Consider the following 23370-nt stretch of genomic DNA (forward strand, 5'->3'; position numbering starts at 1 on the left):
ACAAGGCATCATCACAGTATGGTAAGGGGCGTAACATTTCCGTCACACGCTTGAGGTATTCGGCCAATCATAATGCACTGGATAGCTGGCCAATCAGAGCACACCTTGCTTTTCAGAACGATGAGCTTTGTAAAAAATCTACGCGTTTCAGAAAGGCGGGGCATAGAGGAGAAACAATAATGTACATTATGTGGAAAATAATGTGTTTTTTAACCTTAAACCGCATAAACACATTACATTACACCAAATACACAAAATAATGTTCTTTTTAGCAACATCATATGACCCCTTTAAGGTCTGATGCAAAAGCTAAAGTTTATCATCTCGGTTTCGTTCCCTTCTGAGATCCCCAGAGAGGGAGGCAGCATTGCATATATTCTTTACACGCAGTATAGCCAGAGTATGCATTGCAGAAAGTAAAAAAAATAAAATAAAAAATCCAAGATGGAAGACAAGATGAAACAAATGTTGAATTTTACATAAGTACTTTGATCCTGAAAAGTACAAATAAAAATACCTTAGTGTAAAATTTTTATATATGTAACATTTAAATTGTGTAAGACGCTGCCTTTATTGTGAAACAATAGCTTCTCTGAGATGCTGCATCATGATCACAATTTCCGTTTTATTTTGATTAATTATGCAGCCCTATTTATTTATTTTTTTTCAATTTTCCATTCAATTTCATCAGTTAACTTTTCATCAACTCATGAACCCTGTGCAGTTTACTCACAAACACCCGTTTGTGAAACCCTGAATTAGTGAATATTTATAAAGAAGCGCTATTCTTTGTGAGTTGCTGCCTAGTATGTAGAGCATTTCTAATTAGTCCCTTATGAGGTTATGTTGTGGTTAGGATATGCTGCCTTAGAAGGCAGCTGCCTATGTAGTCAGCAGTGAGGCAGCTCACTAGGTTTGAGAACAGAGCTAGTCATTGCTAGTCCTCTTTAGGCACTCTTTCTGTAGAGTGTGAGGCTGGTGCATCTGCAGATAAGGACAAGAGGTTCATTTGTCATAAAGTCATTTGACATAATATCACCTGTCTGCAGCTTTATTTTTAGGCAGTAAAGAGCAGTGGATCTTAAACAGTCACACAGCACCGCAGGAAGCCAGAATCAGCTTTATAACGGTTGTACCACTCCTTCTCTCTCTTTCTTTTTTTCTTTCTCTCTCTCTCCTTCTATACTGTATAAATGATAAACAGTTAATTTGTGAGGTGGAGTCATGATTCACGGCTGGAGAATGCAGTGGCAGGGGCCATGATAAGAGGTCACAGGGGAGAAAGAGCTCTGAGGAACTAGAGCACTTCTCATACATAGAGCTCATAATGTAACTATTGACAGAGCTGTTGGACTGGAACTTATTCAGTTCCATTTTCAACTGAAACAGTCACAGGACCACTTATAAAACATAAACTGCATGGTAGGGCTGCATGATTGGGGAAATATCTAATTGTGATTTTTCAGATATAATAAAAAATAATAATAGTGTACTATTATTATTATTAAAGAGATTAAACATAATAAGAATTATTACTAATGTCAAACTTTACTATAAAACAAAAAAATTTGAATAGGACCCAAACTTGCAGCACATGCAGTGTTTTTTTTCCCATTTAGTGCAGGCCGCTTTAGGATGCTGAAAACACCCGATCTTGAATTGCTCACGTGTAAATAAACACAGTGCCGCACTTCACTCTGAAACACATGTATTTATTTAAACCACAGCCTTTGCGATTTAATAATCACACCAAGTAATTTCTTGTTATCAGGTTTATTTTGCTTTAATCATGCAGCCCTACCACGTCGTACAAAAGTGTTGGTATGGTTTCTTATTGGTGTTAGCTTGTATTTCTCTCTATTTTTGTTCTGTAGCAGAGCAGCAGCCACCGGCCTGGTCAGGGATGAATCTACTGATAACGTCCTGTACTGCACCTCAGATAGGGCACATATCCTCACACAAACATCCTTTTGTTCCAGACTAACTCATCCCAAGCTGCCTCATTTCTGCACGTATGAATCTGAGCTAAGTAGCATCAGACTTTCTCAGAGATATTAGTGAAAAACAGTTTTATTTTAGTATTCTTTAAATACTGCTTTTATTTTTATCTTTCCGGTTTTCATTTTATTTTTGGTCATTTATGTGCTTTTGTCATTTTTATTAGTTTTTGAGGGTTTTCTTTTTATTTCAGTTTTAGTAATTTTAGGACTTCAACTTATTTTATTTCAGTTAATTATCAAGGTAACATTTCTATTTTTGTTTAAATCTTTTAAGTTTAAAATTTTCAGATAATATTTATGTTTATGTGCTTTATTCAATTATGGAAATGTTAATTAATAATTTCAATAGTTTTAGTTAACAAAAACATCACTTGACAAAGTAGTACCTCGAAAAAACTAAAAGGATACAAAACAACCCAGAAAAAGTCATGCTTCCTTTTTTTCCACTTTAAATTATCGGGTAACGATTATTTTCGGGTAATGAACTGGTAACTTTGTTTTTAAGCTAATCTATGTGCAATGTTTGTTAGATCACTGTTGTTTGTAGTCTTTCCCAGAGCACTGATAAGTTGGACCTGCGCAGGGTGTTGTGTTTCAACCCTATGTCAGTCGCTAAACCCGAGTGGGAGGAGGTGAGTTCGCCTGTGTTATGAGTATATGGTCCGAACCCCCCAGCTACAACACAACCCCCCCACCTCCCGCCCGCTCGACCAGAAAAAAAATTTAACTTAGAATTTTAGTCTAAAATTCAGTCATTTTAAATTTTATAAAGTAAAATTGGCATCACAACATTGTAAAGTAAGAGAATTTAATATTTGGTACACATCTAAAAAAAGATTACATTTTAACAGTGTTTTTAAAGATTAATTTTAAGTAAGAGTTAAATGACGGAAAAGGTCATTTAAATGAAAAACAGAGGAAATAAACATGCACAATTAAATATCCATATGGATTCACTTGTATTTAAAATGACTGATTTTAGTTTTTCCACAGATAACCGATATATGCATTGCATACCTTCTTAAAAGTAAACACACCTACACATTCTTTATCATTATTGTTACCTGGGGTTCATGGGGTAACTGTGGCTGTGGCAGGCGTGGGATTGGCTGGCTGAGGGTGTATTCATGTACCCTGACTCTGGCCGAGTTCCCACTGTTGTTTTTGGGGAGTAATGCTGCATAGGAGACATAGGTGTCCCTGGACAAGAGCTCTTAGATCCTCCTGCTGCTGCTGCTGTTGCTGCCACGGCTGCTCTCTTCTGCTCATAGGCACTGCAGGGCACACAGACACTTTTTCAATAAGTCAACAATGCATTTCTTTCCTGTTACATGCATGAGATCATGTACGGACGTATCTTCGACTATTAACATTTTTTATGTCTCGGGGGTAGATTTTTATAAAAAAAAAAATCTCTGTTTAAATAAGGGTCACATTAAAACTAGAAAAGTATATGTATAGGCTTTTGTTTTATGTTTGACCCAGACGTTCATTCTTAAAATATGAGAATATATAATGTAAATATTTATTAATCATTTTTAAAACCGATAATCTAAACAAAGTGGAAAAACTATTTTTATATTAATGTAAAAACTATAATATTTCTTACACAAATTCTGACCCTCAGATGTGTTCTCATTTTTTATTATGTGTGAAAATATTATTTAGTTGTATTTAATTAAATAAAGTGTGAAATCAGCCTTAGCAAGACAAGTCTGCTGTTTTATTTAATAAATTGTTTAAAATGCTGTTTTAATGCTTAAAATATTGTACATAGGGCTAAAAGTGCATGCAGTAAACCTGTTCACGCCAACAAAGTATGTTTGAGAAAGAAGTATCTAGTGAGAGGCATCAAGCAACAGCATTCAGCTTTTGACTGACCTGGCGTAAAGGCACTGCTCTCCATTGGGGTAGCTGAAGCTCTGCTTGTGACTGCAAGACTGGCTGGGGTCTGAGCCGGGACTCTGAGGCTCTTTCTTGATCTTCACAGGCGGGCTGTGGAATGCCACTGCTGTGGTACACAGAAAAACAGGTTTATTAATGAACCACATTCCAGCTAATTCCTGTCTCGAGAAATGCCAGGCCTTTTGTCTGCACTAAAAATACAACAAGAGTATACAGACAAGAGTTAAGAGATACACATGTATTGCAAATACTTTAATGGGCTTGGTTTGTCCTTAGCCATAGTGAGGGCAATAGATCATGCAAACGTAATCATTTAACTCAAGCACAGTTGACACAGTAAAACGTATTGTGCCCTGGACTCGGCTTCAAAGTAAATCACAAACAATTATAGACAAACATCCACTAGCATAAAAAGTTGCATTAATCAATACTTCCATTAATCAATACTGAAAAGTGGACTTAGCCATTTTAGTTTAATTATTAATGTGCATTAGATTCATAATTATAATTCCCAGATTTTTTTCCCCTCAACCTTTTCAAAGCACAGAGCTGCTAAAAACATTAATTGGCTATGGTTAAATGAGTAAGCCTTTTATAAACACATCAGCAGCTGGTCATTAACAAAAGATTTTGTTGTGTTTCTTCAGCCCAGCTTTTAGAGATTTTGGCATTTAGCTGAGGAGTAGCAGAGGAGTCGCCCGGCATGCGTGGGGTCTGGGTCTGAACTGCAGTGCTGTTTATTATTGGAGGGGAGCAGCCGGGCTCAAAGACGGCACGGTACAGGATGTTTTTCTGGGCCGCTCAGGGTAAACAGCAGCAGCTGTGCTCTTCCAGCTGAGCAGCAGCTCTGTGCTTATGGCTGTTTATGTGTTGATTGTCGTGGGCGCAGGCCTGACAGAACAGGCACTGCTGAAACCCAAGCCCTGGTAATTGCATATTTCATTCACAAAAACAAGAAAAAATGGGGGAAAGGCCTTCCAATACTGTAACACTGCGACACAATGTCCTGCCCTCTCAAAGACAATACTCAAATCAAAAGAGAAAGAGTTGAATATAAAAAGAATGAGTAATTCTTAAACATTCACCCCTATAATGAGTCTGCATATGCAAGATTTATAGATTTGACATTTAAATGCTTTAATAATGTACTGCTCGTTTGATAAATAAGGCTGCATGTACTTTTACAAGTTCATTACGAACATAGAATCACTGTAGACACTAAAACCCACTCTATTAAAGCAATGAATCATTCCACTCTAAATACTCTAAAATGGGATGGAGGACTTCAGGGGGACACCTCGGGAACGTGTAACATTATCAAGACACATCCGTCTGTCGTTAAATCTCCTTGAGTTTACAGACTGATGGCAGTCGAGTAAACAGTGATGTGACAAAGATGGAAGCTCTTGTTCTTTATTTAGTGTAATTTGCCCAAAGCTCTCAGTTTCTGCTTTCTCTCTTTACGATTCATGTGAAATTTACATCACTGTTCACTAAAGCCACTCATATTTCTTAGGTTTTGTTTCTTGGGAAAAAGGAGGGGATAGGGGTTGTGATCCTAAATGTATAATGTAACATCTGTGTTTAGATATTCTTGGTACTGCTCTTGTAAAGTACGTAGTCAAGTGATCAGGAAAGAGACTTAAAGCTTGCCAGAGGCCTTGTTATTATAACGGCTAATATTGAAGAGGAATTCTTGAATATCTTTTTTATTATTATTAATTAAGGACTCCACAACTACTTTATTGTTATCTTCAAAGAGTTAGAAGAAGAAGGGTAAAAAAGGGTGGCCTGGGGCCAGTGTGAGAGAGGTTGGATCATGTTTATGCTTTGTAAACATAAACATTTGGTTTTATTTGATGCATGTATATGAATTTACAGCTGTATAATTTCCAGCTATCATTTGCATTTATCACTTGCAATAATAGCAAAAATATTGTTTTCAGACTTTAAGAAGCAGGTCTGCAATTAAAATGAGCTGTATAATTTTTATTTACATTTTTTTTCTCTTTTTAATATCTCTAATTACCAATTTCAAATATAGGCCCTATATTGATATTAAAGCCTCTGATTAATGAAATCAATACATTCTGTGTGCTCTCTTTTGTTTTATCCCAATATTAAAAAAAAATTTTTTTTTAATTTGGTCTTTGACCTAAAATGAGTTTGACACCTCTGGTGATCGTAATCTGCCACGTAAGGCTATAAACCTGGCAACATATAGATTTAAATAATACTGTCCTTACATACGAGTGCATTTGCATTCACATCTCCCTTCAAGCTACATCTAAGTGTGAAAAACCAGTAGCATTGTACCTAAATGACAAGAGTGTCTCCATTCAGGATGAGCTTTTAGAGACAGGCTGGGCTAGAGGTGGGAGCTGGACTTTACATATGTAAATAGCACGATTCAGTGAAGAGGATAAAGGGTGAAAGGTTATGGTCATGGTTGAGTGCTTTAGGAAGTAGGGGATCATTATGGAAGGCCATTCGGTCAACTCCCACCACAAACAAATTTCAGGACCCCGATACCCCCCTGCCCTATACAAAAAAAAAAAAGATCCACCAGCTGTGACAGAAGGAGTTATGGTGGCCTTAGCTAAGAGCTCTGGGGGATCGTCCTCAGAGTGCGTGTTAAAGTACAAGTAATCACTAATCAATTTGTTTGAATAAAAGTACCATTGTTGAAACTGTGAGCCTTTGAGCTGTGCTTTGGATCAAGAAAATCAGATTTCAGTCACCGTTAAAGCAGGACAACTTTGCTTTTGAGTTAAACCTTTTGATCAAAAGATCATCTGGACAGTATTGTATATTCATGTCAGGCTCACATCCTGGACATTTTCATCTTATGACAGCTACAGTTGAGGCCATCCGTATCAACTCAGCAGGTACAATGTACCAAAGTTTGAGTAATAATATCTCAAGACTATAAGCCTATCATATCGTACCAGAGGAACGTGACTGCTGTGGCCTGTCATCAGATAAAGCACAAATCCTGAGCAGAACAAGTCTTTATGCAAAGAGTGTTTGATAAAAACACTGAAAAAAATTATTATCGTATTGTGTTATTCGGGTGTGATGTGAGTGAATCCTTCATGCGTGTTTGATATTTGAGCTGATGTTGTGATAAAATCTGATTTCAGATAGCAGTCTGCTTAAGAGTGAGTGAAGAGATGCCGCCTGGCGTCCCACTGGCTATTTGAGACCAACAGTGACAAATCAATAAGAACAACAAGGATGCCAATTATGTCTAAATGGCTTAAAGGTTGAAATGGCAGTATTGATTTTGGGCAGCCCACTTAACACAGCTCTCAAAGCTGGCTTGTTTTTTTGAAGTACAGCCTGTCATAGGAAGTACATCATTTAATTGAAGTAAAAATGGCAGGATTGCAAAACAGAAAGTCACTATTATCAGTGGCGGCTCGTGGGTTTTAAAATCGAGGAGGCACACTAATTGTATTGGTCTGGGATCCCTGCCGAATATTATTATTATTATTATTATTATTATTATTTGCTTAACCACTTTAAAATGGCTTTTTGGTTGCTTTTAGTCAGAAAATGTAAAGAAAACAAAGAAAACACAGCAAGATAATATAATTTCACTTACCTGGCCTATCACTTGAAGCAAACATCCATCCCTTCTTAAAAGTCTGTGTTAAAAGAGAGCTGCCTGTTGCGCCATTTAATTAAGCCGACTGCTGTAGCCTATTTATGGAGAAGCTGTGCCTCCCCTGCCTCCCCCGACGAGCCGCCACTGACTATTATAATAATCCAATTAAAAATAAATTTTAGACACCCTTATTGTAGACATTAGCACCGCACCAATATTAAAAGTCCAGCTGATACTGATAAGCTGATAATTACTTGAATGGTCAATATTAATATTTTATACTAATTTGTAAATTAAAATCAAAACACTGAAATTAGAATTTTTTTTATATATATATATTTTGAAAGTCTGTAATGCACACCGTGGCTGCATTGATTTGATCAGAAAATGCATTGATTTGATCAGAAAATGCAGTAAAACAATAATATTTTTTTCAATTAAAATAACTCTTTTCTATTTTAATAAATTTCTAAATGTAATTCATTCCTGTGATGGCAAAGCTGAATTTTCAGCAGCATTTACTCTAGACTTCTGTTTCACATGATCCTTCAGAAATCCTTTTAATATGCTGACTTAAAATCAAGTAACATTTATTAATTAACAGTTGTTCTGCTTAATATTTTTTTGTGGAAACCGTGACCTTTTTTCAGGATTTTTTATCAACAGAAAGTTCAAAAGAACAGTATTAATTTGAAACAGAAAACCTTTGTGACATTATAAAGGTCTTTTTACTGATACTATTGATCAGTTTAATAATGTGTTCTTGCTGAATGAAGTATTACTGATCCCAAACTTTTGGTAGTGTGTATAATGGCTTTGTGAGCATTACGAAGTTGTTTTTCAGCTATTTCTTTCATGGAGCTTTTCATGTTTCTTTCAGGAGCTCTTGTAAATCCACCATCATTGAAATGATCAGTGGAAAGTCCTGGGAGGGATGTGGATGATAGAAAGGACTGTTCTTTCAGCCAGAGGTTTTGCAGAAACAATGCTGTCATCTCAGCACAGTACAGCAACACATGGCAGACATGTTGTGTCCATGTCAACACGATCAGAATGAAAGAGAGCGCAAGCGAGAGAATGCAAACAAAAAAGGATGTTCTGGCCTCTCTCAGATGGTGAATGGCCAGGGGTTTGCCATAACAATTGTACTCTGCTCGCTTGGGTTTGACTGTCACTTCTGAGTGTCAGCGACTTCCCCTTTGAGTTTCAGATAGCTACTGATGGCTCAAAAATTTTTGCCAAACTTGAATGACAAGATAAGTAAAAACCATCAGACAGTCTCGTGTTTAGCTAAATTTTGTTCTCAACATGTCTTTGTTTGAAAACACTTTTGGATGCTTATTGTGTTTAGTGTTTTGTATAGTAAATGTCATGTTGTGATTGGGTGTGGACAAGACTGGCTGACTAGGTCTGAATGGCAAATGACACATTTCTTTTAACCACACGGTATCAGTTCCCTTTATGATAGAATTTTTTTTTTTTTCTGATGACATGCTTTGCTAAGAAAAGAAATGCATCATCCGTCTTTTAACAATGAATCATTAAGCTATTTTAACATTACCAAAATATTAACTTTGGAAAAACTAGACGAAAGTGAAAATGTGAAAGGTGGGTGACCATAATTTGTAAATGCAATAGAATTATGTCATCCATCGCAACATGATACTGTTTTATGCATGCGTTCATGTGGAAAGAGTAATCAAACTCTCAACCTGACATTCGTCAGCCCTCAATATATCGCAGTCCACTCTTAATGTTTAATGCATATATTGATTTTCTGCTCATTGCAGAAATTATATAAGGAACTCTACTGTAAAGAATGGAGACCTGCAGAGAGATGGGAGATAACACCTGCTCATTGAATTTCTGTCAAGCCGGTGATAAATACATTTCAATCAGTCTCACCGAGTCCCATCTGGGACGATATCTTAATTATACACAGAGCGATAGAGAAACACTCAAGCTTTTTTTTCTTATGCTGCCTGATCTACTTCTGAGATCACCCTGGATCAATAGATCCATCATTACTTTTTCAATACGAGATGTGGCCCGTCGCGTTTCAGCAGAACTGACGCGAGATTATGCTGAAACAATGGACTGAGCTAAGTGATTTAGACTAGTGATGACTTGCACTATTTAGCTGGAAGAGACTCTGTGTCTCCAAACTCTTGTCTATCGCATTGCGCTGGAAATCTCTGATGTGTGTGGACGTGTGTATGTTATGTTACATATGCTCTGTTATCATTAGCCCCCACCTCAGTTTCTTTTCTGTGAAGCAGGAGAAGGGAGGAAAAAACCCCTCTTTGAGAGGAGGGAGAAAAGGCAATTTCCTGGGTAGGTATAGAGTGTTTGCCCCGCTGCTTCTGTCCGCACCGATGCAATAAAATACACACTGCTGTCCATTCAATGCCTCAGCGGCCATACCTCAGCCTGGGAAGAGGATGTTCTAACTTCTTCCAACAGCAGACCGGAGCACAAGCTTCCAAATTCATGTTTTACGTAAGTGTCTGAGCTGCTGTTTACTGGCACTTACAGTCTGGCATGTATCCACCTACAAAAACATCCTAAAACTTTGCAACTGCTGGTTTTGAACAAACATTGCTCTTATAAAGTTTTAGACTTCAGACTTTCAGAAGAAAGAAAGGTAAAACTTTCCAGCAGGATTGTATATGTTAACATTAGTTACCACAATAGTTATGAACTAAAAATGACAATACTTAAATATAGAATTTATTAATCTTGGTTAATCAATTTTCGAAAGAAGTCTTTTATGTTGAGCAAGGCTGCATTTATTTGATCGAAAATACAGTAAAACGGTAATAATGACATATTATTACAATTTAAAATAACTTTTGAATAAAAGTATGAAAGTTTGAATAAAAGTTTTCTATCTTAATTCCTGTATTTATTTTAAAATGTAATTAATTCCTGTGATGGCAAAGCTGAATTTTCAACAGCCATTACTGTAGTCTTCAGTGACACATGATCTTTCAAAAATCATTTTGCTGCTCAGGAAACATTTTATATTATTATCACAGTTAAAACCAGTTGTGTTGCTTAATATTTTTGTGGATACCATGGTATATGTTTTTTTTTTCTTTCTTTTTGATTCTTTATGAATAGACAGTTCAAAAGAACAATATTTAAAAAATGGAATTATTTTGTAACATAAATGTCTTTACAGTCACCTTTTGATCAATTTAATGCATCCTTGCTGCATAAAAGTCATCATTTCATTTGTTTTTAAAGAAATTACTGATCCCAAACTTTTGAACAGTTGTCTAAATTTATAAATTAACATGAACTGAGATAAATGTTGTAAAATAAAATTGATTGAAATAGTTCATTATACAATACATATTGTAAATTGTTAGAAAGAGCAAGCAAAAGAGAGCTAAGAACTGAAAGAGAGGATGAAAAAGTGAAAGAAAGAAAACAGTAAAAGTGAAAGAAAAAGAGCAAAAAGTGAAAGAAAAAACATCAAAGATAAGAAAAGGAGACAAAAAGAGCGAAACAACAATAGAAGAGAAAGAGGTTGAAGAAAAAAAGATGAAGAGGCAGAGAAAAACATCTCTGTAAAGCTGTTGAGCGCAGCTCTCAGTCAATCCAAATGATGAATGGAGATTCCGTTTTCTCTTAATGTGCTGCCTCAGCCAGTCCCTCACAACCAGCCCATTCATAAAAAATGTGGGGCTTAAATGTGCGCGTGCGTCGGTGTGTGTGTACGCGTGTGGCTCGTTTCACTGCAGAAAGTTAGTGAAAGAGGAAAGCCTGGTCCCCTCTACGGGGTAAAATGACTGGTCTCTGTACATTTTTGGCACACTTGAGGATGTTTTTGCAGACTTTGTTGCATAGCAGCTGTATTTTGGAAAGTTGAGAGCTGTAGAGCTGCATATTTTGTTTGAGGAGGGGCGGGGGTCGAGCACGACAGCACAATCCAGTGATATATCAGACACGTCGAGAGAGCTAACGGAAGTGCAAACAGGCTTGAGACTATAAATTCAGAAATCCCTTTGCACATCACTTGTGTTTTCATCTCTCCAGCTCTTTTTCCTGTAGACTTCTCTCTTTTCTGGGACTGGATTTATAGCCACAACTTCCTATATTACAACAAGGCACAAAACCAAACAATGGCTCTCACAACACAGCACTTGCAGGATTAACTCACATCTTGGAACACTCAGCATTGAGACAGAGAGAACAGGAGAGAAAAGGCAGCCTAAATTATCACATTTTAGTTCAGTTGGAGGGGAAACAGGATGGGGGAGGGGTTAAAACCTCCATTCAGAAAAAGGAACCATGAGGGTGGAGTCAGTTCTGCTCTTGGGCATTTTCATGAATGGGAGAAAGAATCCTGTTCTTTGAGTGCCATTACAAGCAGGACAAAATCCCCCTGTACTAATCAATACTATAAAGAGAAACAAAAGGGTTTAATTTTTGATATTTATATTTGTTGGGATGAAACTAAAAAGTACATGTTCACAATTACTATTTGACAAAAAAAAAAAAGTACCGTTTTAATTTCTAACAATTTATGGGAAGTTTTGTGTTTGCTTTGTGATCTCTTGTTCTGATTCATTACCTTTGGCTATTCATTTTCTACAGCACTGTCTAGTCTAGAGGAGTCCTTTTAAAGCATTTAACATGTTAATGATTCCCTAACTAGTCAAACTAATCATTTTCACATTCATATCCCAAGTTCTGAATGACAGTTTATGTACCGAGGATGTACCAAATTAGTTCCATCCCCAATAATGACAAACAGGTCACAGTTACGCCAAATGGAGACTCTCAGTGTGGAAAAACGAGATGGATGGGGATAGATTTGCCAGATGTGCAGGTGTTGCACAACAGCATGTCCAGCACCTCCCCCACTTCTTTAATCTGGCATTCCGCTCTATCCCAGAGTCTTAGACTCACGGTCGTGCCCAGACGGGAAACAACTTGACTGGCAAAACAAGTGAACACTTGATGCCATGTATCTTGTTTTCCCTCATGTGTTTACAGACAAAAGGCCAAGAAACAGTTATGAAATGTAACATGCTGGCACGATTTAGCAAAACATCTGACTCACCTGAATGTCATGATAATCTTAGTGCGTTTGAACCTAGCAATAGGGAGGAGGCTGTGTTTGGATCTTAGCTGGTGGCATAAACTGACTATGTGTGTGTGTGTATGAGGATGTTTACTCTTGTCTGGAGTCCCTCAAATATTAAATACAACCTTATAATTAAATGTTAAATATTTTATATGACCCCAAGCAGACTTTGAGGGTTAAAATTTTTTTTTTTAGTATAGTTTGGATTTATGTTTTCCTGTGTCTCCTCCTTTCTGCCCCTGCTAACTCCGAGATCAGACTCAAATTAAAGCTGCAAGCAGCCTTGAAAGGGCCCTCGCACCCGAAGCCACTTCCACCCGGTGGCCTTAGGAAATCAGTGAACGGTGGGCAATATGCCCTGTTGCCAACTTGTGGCGCTATGATTATAACTGAATATTGGCCTTTAGATGTCTTCAGGCCAGTACTCTTATCAAACAAGAAATTTGGGGCAGATTGGTCATTGCATATTTTCGTTTGAACCTAGCAATAGGGAGGAGGCTGTGTTTGGATCTTAGCTGGTGGCATAAACTGACCCACACCATAAGGACCACAAACGTGGGAGAATATATTTTTGTGTATAGCCGCTTTGTCAACTCGAGGCTTTTTTTTTTCAATGAGCGACCTCAAACGGCGACCAATTCATGAGTTATTACTCCATTATGTCTAAATGAAAGGGCGGGTGTTGCTGTCAGTCAAAGCTTTGCTCCACTTAAATAATGTGACAGGCCTGTCAGCCTGAACTCCCATCTCCTCTGTGACTATTAGAAAAGGCTGTCAATGGCAAAGATTGGCAAGTGATTGGTCATGTCCTGATGGGGTTAAGTAGACATGACCCTTTCCTGCCCCAGAGTTCATCGCCACTTCCTCCCCCTCATTGTTGCACAACAGACAAGAACAATATGTTATGGGGAGCATCTGTCATTAGAGGTCAGATCTAGAATGGGGTACTATAGCACTGTTTGCACACATGAGTTTTGGGATTGCGACTACCCTGCGTCTTTTAGCAAGCCACTGCCCGGTTCGTGTTACTGAAAAAAACAAGATCTATGACTCATACTATGAATTTTGCAACCCTTAAAAAAATTGTCACCATAACAGACTTGCCAGCGGGGTAAAGGCCCAACCCAATATGTTGTGAATGGTTGTAACAAAAGGTTCAAGGGGAACTGTTTACAGAGCATGCACCACAAAGCCCGGCACGCCATTGACAGGAGACACAACAAAATAAGGATTGCAGCTGAAAAGGCGACCTTTGCATTGTGCGGTAGGAATTTGCTTTCCCATTTACACCTCTGTCAGACACAAAAAGGAAATCTTTGTGCTTGACTGCTGAATGATCTTTTACCGGCTTCCTTAGCTGCTCAATTGAGTCTTTCAGGCGCATGCAAATGGAAGGTGCTCTTTAGTATGAACATCCAAATACGTCAGTGTAAGTGTAGTAGGTCATGTATCGTGTGTTTCTGTTACGCAGAGGCTGAGAACAGGACTGTTCGTCTGAAAATCTCCACGCCTCAGCCTCCAGCAGTTTGTCAATCAGTCACTTTCTGGACAAATAATTGGAGGACAAATTTACTTCCTCTTCTTTATCTATGTCTTTTTGTTTTTGTAATTTTTCTCAGCCTCTCAGGTTTCATGTTCATTAATGTTCATGAATAAGACGTAAATCAAAAGGAATGATGTACTTACAGTTCTCTGAGTGGAAGTCAGGAACAAATTGCTCATCGCTATCAGGAACTTGAGCTGCAGAGAACACCAAAATGTTTAATTAAGCATTCTAAAAATATGTACTAATATATTCACATATATGACATATGTATAAAAATTATGTGAGAAAACAAATGATTCTTTATATTCTTTTATGAAACCCAAATCTAAACCCAGAAGGCAGATACTTTTGAAGTTTTAACACAAAGCAGAGATGCAATTTTCAGAAATATGACTATAGATACTAGAACTGCTGTTTCTGTTGTAAAAATTAAAATGAATTTTAAAAAATCTAAATGTAAAATTTTAGATGTCTTCAGGCCAGGACTCTTATCAAACAAGAAATTTGGGGCAGATTGGTCATTGCATATTTTAGTTAGTGTAAAACATGACTTTTCTTGTTTCCAATAGGTGGCACTATAAATTATAACTAAATATTGGCATGTTGATGTTTTCAGGCCAGGACTCTTACCAAACATGTGAAGTTTGGGGCAGATCTGACATTGCATGTTTAAGTTAGTGTAAAACAAGTAATTTCCTGTTGCCAGCAGGTGGCGCTATGATTATAACTTAATATTGGCCTTTAGATGTGTTCAGTCCAAGACTCTTGTCAAACGTGTGAAGTTTGGGGCAGATCGGACATTGTATGGCTGAGTTACAACAACGTCATTTTCATGGCGAAACATCGAACTTTGTCAGGCCACCACGGACACGCACTTTAACGAAAACTGAAGATTTTCACAATTTAACATGTTGATGTCATTAAATCTCTAGGAGTTTGTTACAGCGTAAAACATGCCACTTCCTGTTGGCAGCAGGTGGCGCTATGACTACAACTGAATAATGGCAAGGGCATGTGTTCAGGACAGGACTCACTTATCAAATATGTGAAGTTTGGGGCAGATCAGACATTGTATGCTGATGTAGACATTGTTATAGCAACTTCCTGTTTCATGGTGAAACATCTAAATTTGTCAGGCCGCCACAGACACGACCTTCGACGAAAACTCAACATCTTCGCAATTTAGCATTGCAAAGGCCTTATGATTACACTCACCAAATTTGAAGATGATCCAATTAAAACTGAGTTTGTTATACGACGTCTGAAAATGGCAAAAACTGCACAAAGAGGAAATTCAAAATGGCTGACTTCCTGTTGCGTTTAGGACTTCGCACCAAGAGACTTTTTTGTAGGTATTGGGACATTACATGCATATACCAAATTTCGTACACGTACGTGAAACATAGCAGGAGGGGCACTTCGTTGAATTTTTATAGATGGCGATATCTAGCCATTTTGCCACGCCTAATTCTGAAACCAATATCAGATGTATATTTTCACCAGTTCTGATGCGTTTGCAAAGTTTCGTGACTTTTTGAGCATGTTCAAGCCCTCAAAATGCGATTCACTTTGGAGAAGAAGAAGAACAAGAAACAGAGCAATTCCAAGAGGGTCCTCGCATCATTGGTGCTCGGGCCCTAAATATGTTTTCAAACCAAGTCATTTTTCTTGAGCACACAAAGCCTAAATGGACACTGTGATTTGATGAAGGGATTGGCTGTCCATTAGCCTAGCCTGTGTCTCACTTCATCATCCCTGTGAAACCTGAGTTACTGCCTCTGGACAGCCCGTGACCTTCACCTCCACTTTTCCATGTGCCAGCACTTTTCCACAGGCAGCAGATCAATATCACCACTGAGTGTGTGTGTGTGCAGATATCTTGATTACTGCTGAATTCCATCAGATGGGCTATTATTACTCTTGTATCAAAATTTGCTCTCTCCTTTTATTTTGTATTTGTATTTTTGTCTCTTTTTTTTTTGCTAGTATCTTTGACTATGTCAGCTTTACTCATATTACTTGTACAGTTTTATTTTTTTATTTGATTCTTTATTTTAATTTCTTATTTATTTTAATTGATTGATTTTTTATTTATTTATTTATCAATTTTTTATTAAATTTTTTTTATTTTTAAGGAGCACCAGTGCTGGTTCTGGCATGCGGAAGGGCTCAAGTTATCAAATTTAGATGTAAATGGGTGATTTCTGCCACATCGTTATGCAAAACCTACAATTCAATTATCAACGATAAAAATGTTGCATAGAAATTTTACTTGGTTCATGTGCACATCCGGCACCCCACATCTGTATCATATACAGGCCTTATTTAAACATAATAAGGAGTGATCAATGTCAGACCACAAGAAGTGATGTCCTCCCCCTACCCATCACTAACACTCTAGCTGGATCCTGCTGATGGATTTACAGTCTTTCGGCTGATAGCCAATAACCTCGCTTATCCATCGTAAGCATGTTTCAACAGAATAAGAAACGATTCAGAAGAGAGCAAATGTAGCAGCGTAGCATTAATACTAAATGTATCTTCCTGCGCACATAGAAAAAAAAACTAAAAGACATTCTCAGACAATGTTGGTCAGCTCTGCTTGGTGAAGTGTTCTGGAATTCATCACCTGCTTTGAAGTTTTGAATGCTGACTTTTAAGGTCATGTAATTGTTTGAGAAGAGATAGGGAGCGAGAGAAAGAATAGAGAAAATAACTAAGGTAAAGTAGAAGAAAAGTGCAGTTTCTAAAGTTTAATGAGCCTCAGACAAAGAAAAGATAGCTTTGATCTTTTTTTTCATATTATCGAACTATTGGCATGCGTATGATTGTAAGATAAATGTTTCTGGCATTGCGTACAGTCATTTCTTTGGTGTTTATGTCCAAATTAAATGTGGATAGATTCTGTTGAGCTTCAAATGACTATGTTTCTTTAAAGGTCATGCTGGGTGAAATCTACGGACACAAGCAATGGATATGTCTTACATACCGATTGCATAATAATGTACAGTAACAATCAATAATGTCCCATAAAGGGTATTAATAATAATATGCGGAATTGCTGACTTTACTTTTTGTGGATTTGTAAATTTGCAGACTGGTTCAATAATGGAATATGATTCCAAGGACTGCCACTCAATACAGTTGGACAAAAAGCCCTGACAAGTCATTGTTATTATGCTGATAAATAAAATAATAAATAAAAGTTGAGTTGTCCTTATTGTATTATAGTTGTGCTAAAATGTATCCATATTGATGATGGCGACCTTGAATTTCCTGTCATAGTTATATTGCTTTTTCTTCTTCTAATTATTATTTTTTTGGACTAAGTTGCACAAGTAAGGCTTGTTCTCAGATTTATTCCACACCAATATCTCAAAGCACCATAAAATATTTGCCCTCAAAGCCTGAATTTAATGCAAATGTAATGTAAGTGGTGGCATTTATCTAAAACAATAATAATAATAGTGTATTAAAACTAAAAACTTGATGTGTTTATGGCTCAATAAAAGGCACAAGCAAAAGAAACTTGGGTTCTTCCCCTTTATCCACTGTTCTTTTTTTTATTCCTGACATGCAATAGCTCTTAGTCATGCATGCTCCTATATGACAGTGACACTTGTTACACACTTCTTTTTTTTTCTTGGGCATATTCTCTCTCCGCTTTTAACCAGTAGTCCATGAACACAGAAACCAGAACATTGGGAGAATTAAATCCATCTCTTTAACATTAATCTGGCACTTCCTGTGTAACGGAAACCGTACTGATGCCCCTTTGAGCATGCTCAAAGAAATTACATTAATTTCATAGATGCTGCTCTTATCCTGTTGCTATACTGTAATTATATTAGAGTCATTTAAGTTTTTTTTTTTTTTTTTTTTTGTGGGGTGTAGACCTAAAATAATCGGAACAATAGGCCCCGAGGAGGATTAGTAAGGCTGTTTTTATGAGTCAAAGCTGAAGCCAATATTTGGCCCACCAGATCAAGCAATAAATCATTCAACGTGCTTCAACTTTTTTGAAAAGGAGCACATGCAATTTTTAGACAGATAGAAAAAAACCCGTTTACTGTGAGTCCCTCAAGCTTTTTAGAGTTTCCAGGGCTGACTGAAACCAACCCGATCTCTCTCAGTCTAGTTCGTCTGTGTGTAAGCAAACACATACATGGTCACATCAGACCGTGTGTCTGTGAATGTCTGTGGGAGTCTGTGTGTGTGTGTGTGTGTTTGTTTCAAGTCAGTGAGCTTCCAGAAACATCCTGTCAAGGGCTTTGAAATGCAGGTCAGCACAAGACTAAAGTTTGTTTGTGCAAGCATGGAGACATGTTTCCTTTTTCTTTGAGGGAACCTGAATGACTTATTTTTTAGTTCAGCAGGTCCTAGGAGGAGCCAGGAGGTCTGTCTTAAAATGTAAAGAATACTCACATGATTGGACAAGCTTTTCTATTAACAACTTGTGGCCCCCTTCTATGTTTTATCTTAGACACTGCTGCAGGGATTTTGCACTTTAAAGGCTGTTTTAACAATATAGTGAATTACTCATCATAACCACCTGATTATAAGCCATTCCCTCCGAAAAGAAGAAAGAAAAGTTCACGGCCAGAAAAAATGAGGCTGCTTTTAAAGAGCAAGTGTGTGTGAACAATTAAAGTGCTCTCAAAACACTATAATCACTGTTCAAACTTCATGGCTAAAGTGTCTTTCTACTCCACCTGTTAAACTTCAGTGTTCTTCTCTATTGTTCCTGGTTTCTGGTCATTGAAAAATGTCCCTGTCTCCTGACTGATGTGTGAAGTTCACAGTTTGACGCTGCATAATAATAGCTGATAGTTCTGCTCTGAGGATGATGAAATTTATTGAGAACTCTTATTTTGTTTTGACCATGCATTTTGAAATCCTTAAAATATTCCATTAACAACATTGAGGGATTCCTGTAAATGTCTTAATGTTTAAATAAAAATGTATATTTAATTTAAATAAATGAAATAAAAATATTAAAATTAATATTTAAAAAATCCTTCAAGTAATGTTTTTTTTTCTGTTTATAATATTGTGTTATTTCCCTAATTCATTCCTTGAATTTCAGACTCTTAGGTGTTATCTGAAGATAATGCATCTCGTATTTACCATATGTCATCTTAACTGTATGCAATTACAACCAGGATGTTTTAATTTCTGATTAAGCATAAGATAAAATGATGCATTAACATTCTCTCCAATATAAGCTCAACGTGGACAAAATCATTGTTTATCATTTCATTTTTAAAATTGCATTTATATCACCTTAATTATTATCTTAAAATACACATGAGGGTTTGCTATCGGACAGATGTATAATTCATTCAGAACAGCGGGGTTCCAGCCACCCGGTCTCATTGAGAGCAGCCTTTGTGTTCTCCACACTCTGACATGTACACAGTAAATTGTTTCTGGCAGGGTTCATTTCAACTATTTGCCTCCTGACTGTCCAGCTTTGATGCTGTTTGTTTGCTTTGCCTGAGTGTATAGGCTTTAAGAGCCTTTGTCAGGACTTTCCAAATAAAATGTAACCAGCAGCATTGTGCAATCAAGGCATTTTTGTAAACTTTTAAAAAGCAACACATTTACAGCTATACATTGACACAATGATTGTCCTGATGTACAGTAAATCTTAAATTCAGCCATTAAATACTGTATTGGACTATCACACCTATTAAAAACCTTTTCCTCCTAAATTTCTAAAATGAAAACATGAATTATTTCTAACAGCTGTCTTGCCTTATTAAGCAGATAAGCCACCTGATTCTAAACCTTTCTATTGTTTTTGTTTAGTAAATCTCACCAAGCAGCGTGAACTTGCTATAGCATGTCCTCCTGTGACATTTCCTTGCTCACTGCCACTAGAGGGACATATTTATTGCAATATAGACACAATACATGCTTAGAATAGGCGCATACCTTCGGTGAGCCATGTCTCCTGAAGTTGGCTTAAATCCTGAAAGAGATCTGAAATGAAACAGAAATCATTATCACCCTGATCTATTCTTCCATACCAGCTTCAAATATTTATTTCCTTTTTTGATATATACATCATCTGTTTACCAGAAAAAATTTTCTGACATTTTGATAAATTATCTTATTCACTTGTAAAATCTATCTTTTTAAAGACACCGTCCTGACAATATACAGTGTAGATAAAACATTATGAAATTTTTAAACTTGCTTGCTACTTTACCTTCGGATTCCTGAGGGGGTAATTCGGTGTCCATGTATTTCCTTTTTGTTGCCATCAACAGTCTATTTAGGGGCCCATTTCCTTGCAACCTCTACAAAACAGAAACTACATTATGTAAGCGAAAAATACATACACAGAAAATAACTTCAGAAGCATGAGGATGGATATTGATTTTAAAACCCACTAGAGAACCTAAACCATTTTAAAAGAAATAGTCAAAGTGATAATTCCACTATGACAAGGTACAAAAATACTGGATACTGTCAAGACTAAATAATGTTTGGCATACAAAGTGTGATGGTTATTATGCCCATTCTACATCAAAACTGAATTCACTGCAGTGCCTCTCACAATAGCAAATAGTCACAATTCAAGCATCCTGAAAAGGGAAGTTTTGATTTCCTTTTATGTAAGAATTCACAACTGAGAAAAGCGTTTGCTGAGAGGATTAAACTTTACCCTTTGAGCACAACGTACAACATATGGAGAAATAGAATTATTAGTAGACTAATTGCGACAGTTTTACTTGGTTTCAGCCCAAACTGAAAAGAGTTTTCAGCGCAACAGCGCTTGCTTAAAACAAATCACATGCAACGACGACAGAGGAACAGCACAACATCCCCGCATGAAGCCCAACGAAGCTTTGAAGTGAATAAAGCCATACTCACATTAGCTAAAGTATAAGGCACTTGCTGGTCCAGATATCCATCCATTTTATAATCCATGCCTTAACCGTTTGTGGTCATTTAGGCTGTGTTTTAATGAGATCCACGCAGACTGAGAGGGGAAGGAAGACGGACATAGGCAGCAGCAGCAGTTTGTGAATGGAGCGCGAGAAGGCTGCATAAGTAATGAGCTCCATTCACAAAAAACCCTGCAGCGTGCGTACAAACCGCTAAATCACAGTCTGGACAGCTCGAGACATGTTTTTTGCTTGATTTGAAGCAAGACGCTATTGTCTAAAGAGTTTACAAAGGATTTTGTGGGGTGAAAAAATGTATACGTAGTATCTTATAACTAACTTGTATGTATGTATATATGTATATATATATATGCCACGTCCGCTATCAGATTATGCTAGTATAGTGAAAGAGTCATATTCTTCATCATCGAAACGACGAAAAATTTAAGAAATTATATTGTTTTATACATTTATATTAAGTTTCAGTGATGTTATACAGTGTAAAAACGTATTTGTTTTAATTCATTTAGCTTACCATAATAATTTGCCATTTCTAACTCTATTTTCCCTGCAGGATCACTGTAGGTTGCAATTATAAAATTTCAGGCAGCAATAAAACTTAAGCTTTTAATTTTATAACCCAAATTTCAGTGGGATATACAGTGTATGTTTGTCGTATACAGTGGATGTGTGGCCTCAATACGTTGATTAAAGAAAAAATATATTCGCTTTTCTTAAATCATGCTGCTGACTTTAACTTTATACGTAGTATCTTATAACTAACTTGTATGTATGTATATATGTATATATATATATATATGCCACGTCCGCTATCAGATTATGCTAGTATAGTGAAAGAGTCATATTCTTCATCATCGAAACGACGAAAAATTTAAGAAATTATATTGTTTTATACATTTATATTAAGTTTCAGTGATGTTATACAGTGTAAAAACGTATTTGTTTTAATTCATTTAGCTTACCATAATAATTTGCCATTTCTAACTCTATTTTCCCTGCAGGATCACTGTAGGTTGCAATTATAAAATTTCAGGCAGCAATAAAACTTAAGCTTTTAATTTTATAACCCAAATTTCAGTGGGATATACAGTGTATGTTTGTCGTATACAGTGGATGTGTGGCCTCAATACGTTGATTAAAGAAAAAATATATTCGCTTTTCTTAAATCATGCTGCTGACTTTAATTTGCTTTTCTTGCTGTCGGATTTTCGCTTTGTAGGAAGGATTTTGATTGGTGGATTTTCTCTTTCAAGAGCTCAAATTACTTTTCTTTGTCCTTCCTTATGAATGAAGCCTCTCTGCACATTCCAACCAATCAGATTCAAGGTTTAACAACCGAAGGCGGAGCTTGCGTTCTTTTAGCCAATCGCGGCTTGAGAGTCCCAAGGGCTTTCCCTAGTACGTTTCCAGTTGTTTTTCATTCAGAAAAAAAGGGGAAAGTCGAGGAAGGAAAAATGCTATTCGTAAAAACTTGCCCCAGCAAGAATGTTTTTATGGTTGTTTTCAGCGTTTGCTCTATTAACAACAGATACAGCTTGCGAAAACATCACGTGGTGGCTGCTGGGCGCGGAACAGCAGTGGATGGTTGCAATCTCGTGTATAAATAAGTGTACACTGGCAGCGAAATGCGCAAACAGCGACATTTACTTTCCATTATAAACCAGAATAACCTGTGCAAAACAATGACGTTCTTTAGTGCATTAAACCGCGCGTAAACAGCGTTGTGGAACTTAAGTTATTTACAACTTACTCTAAGTTGGTTCTCTGTGGTTCTCTGACCATTTCATGCGCCGTTCGCGGACATTTTGAAACCGCGACAGCGTGTATGTACCATGCGAAATACTATATCAAAAGTTAGTATTACTAATACAAAACTGTACAAACACGGTATTAGCGGTCACTGCAATCAAACAAACTACCAGAACGAGTGGTAGGCTACACATATTATTATGGGTTTTCTGTATTAAATAGGCTGGTATAGCCTATTGTGTGTGTGTGTGTGTGTGTGCACAGGTTTTTCTACACCGGTGGGGACTTAAACCTGAATACACAGCAACTCATGGGGACTTGTGTCACAGTGGGGACCTAAATTGAGGTCCCCATGGGTACAAAAGCTTATAAATCATACAGAATGAGTTTTTTGAGATTGTAAAAATGCAGAAAGTTTTAAGTGAGGGGTAGGTTTAGGGTTGGTGTAGGGCGATAGAAAATACAGTTTGTACAGTATAAAAACCATTACGCCTATGGTCCCCACAAGGATAGTGAACCGGACGTGTGTGTGTGTGTGTGTGTGT

General features: G+C 37.0%; 1 protein-coding gene across 1 annotated transcript in view; it reads right to left on the reverse strand.

The window, feature by feature from the left end:
* LOC107743788 (ETS translocation variant 4-like) overlaps positions 1 to 21236 on the reverse strand; it is a 25948-nt gene extending 4712 nt beyond the window's left edge. Inside the window, exons 1-7 of the mRNA XM_016557189.1 lie at positions 21042 to 21236; positions 20374 to 20464; positions 20097 to 20144; positions 14300 to 14353; positions 3882 to 4011; positions 3065 to 3274; positions 956 to 984 (exon numbers count right to left, since the gene is read on the reverse strand). Coding sequence (XP_016412675.1) covers positions 956 to 984; positions 3065 to 3274; positions 3882 to 4011; positions 14300 to 14353; positions 20097 to 20144; positions 20374 to 20464; positions 21042 to 21098 — 619 coding nt within the window. The 5' untranslated portion in view covers positions 21099 to 21236. The remainder of the gene's footprint in view (positions 1 to 955; positions 985 to 3064; positions 3275 to 3881; positions 4012 to 14299; positions 14354 to 20096; positions 20145 to 20373; positions 20465 to 21041) is intronic.
* Between the last annotated feature and the right edge of the window lie 2134 nt (positions 21237 to 23370).

This window comes from Sinocyclocheilus rhinocerous, unplaced genomic scaffold (assembly GCF_001515625.1).
Source record: "Sinocyclocheilus rhinocerous isolate Xijiao unplaced genomic scaffold, SAMN03320098_v1.1 scaffold497, whole genome shotgun sequence".
NCBI lineage: Eukaryota > Metazoa > Chordata > Actinopteri > Cypriniformes > Cyprinidae > Sinocyclocheilus > Sinocyclocheilus rhinocerous.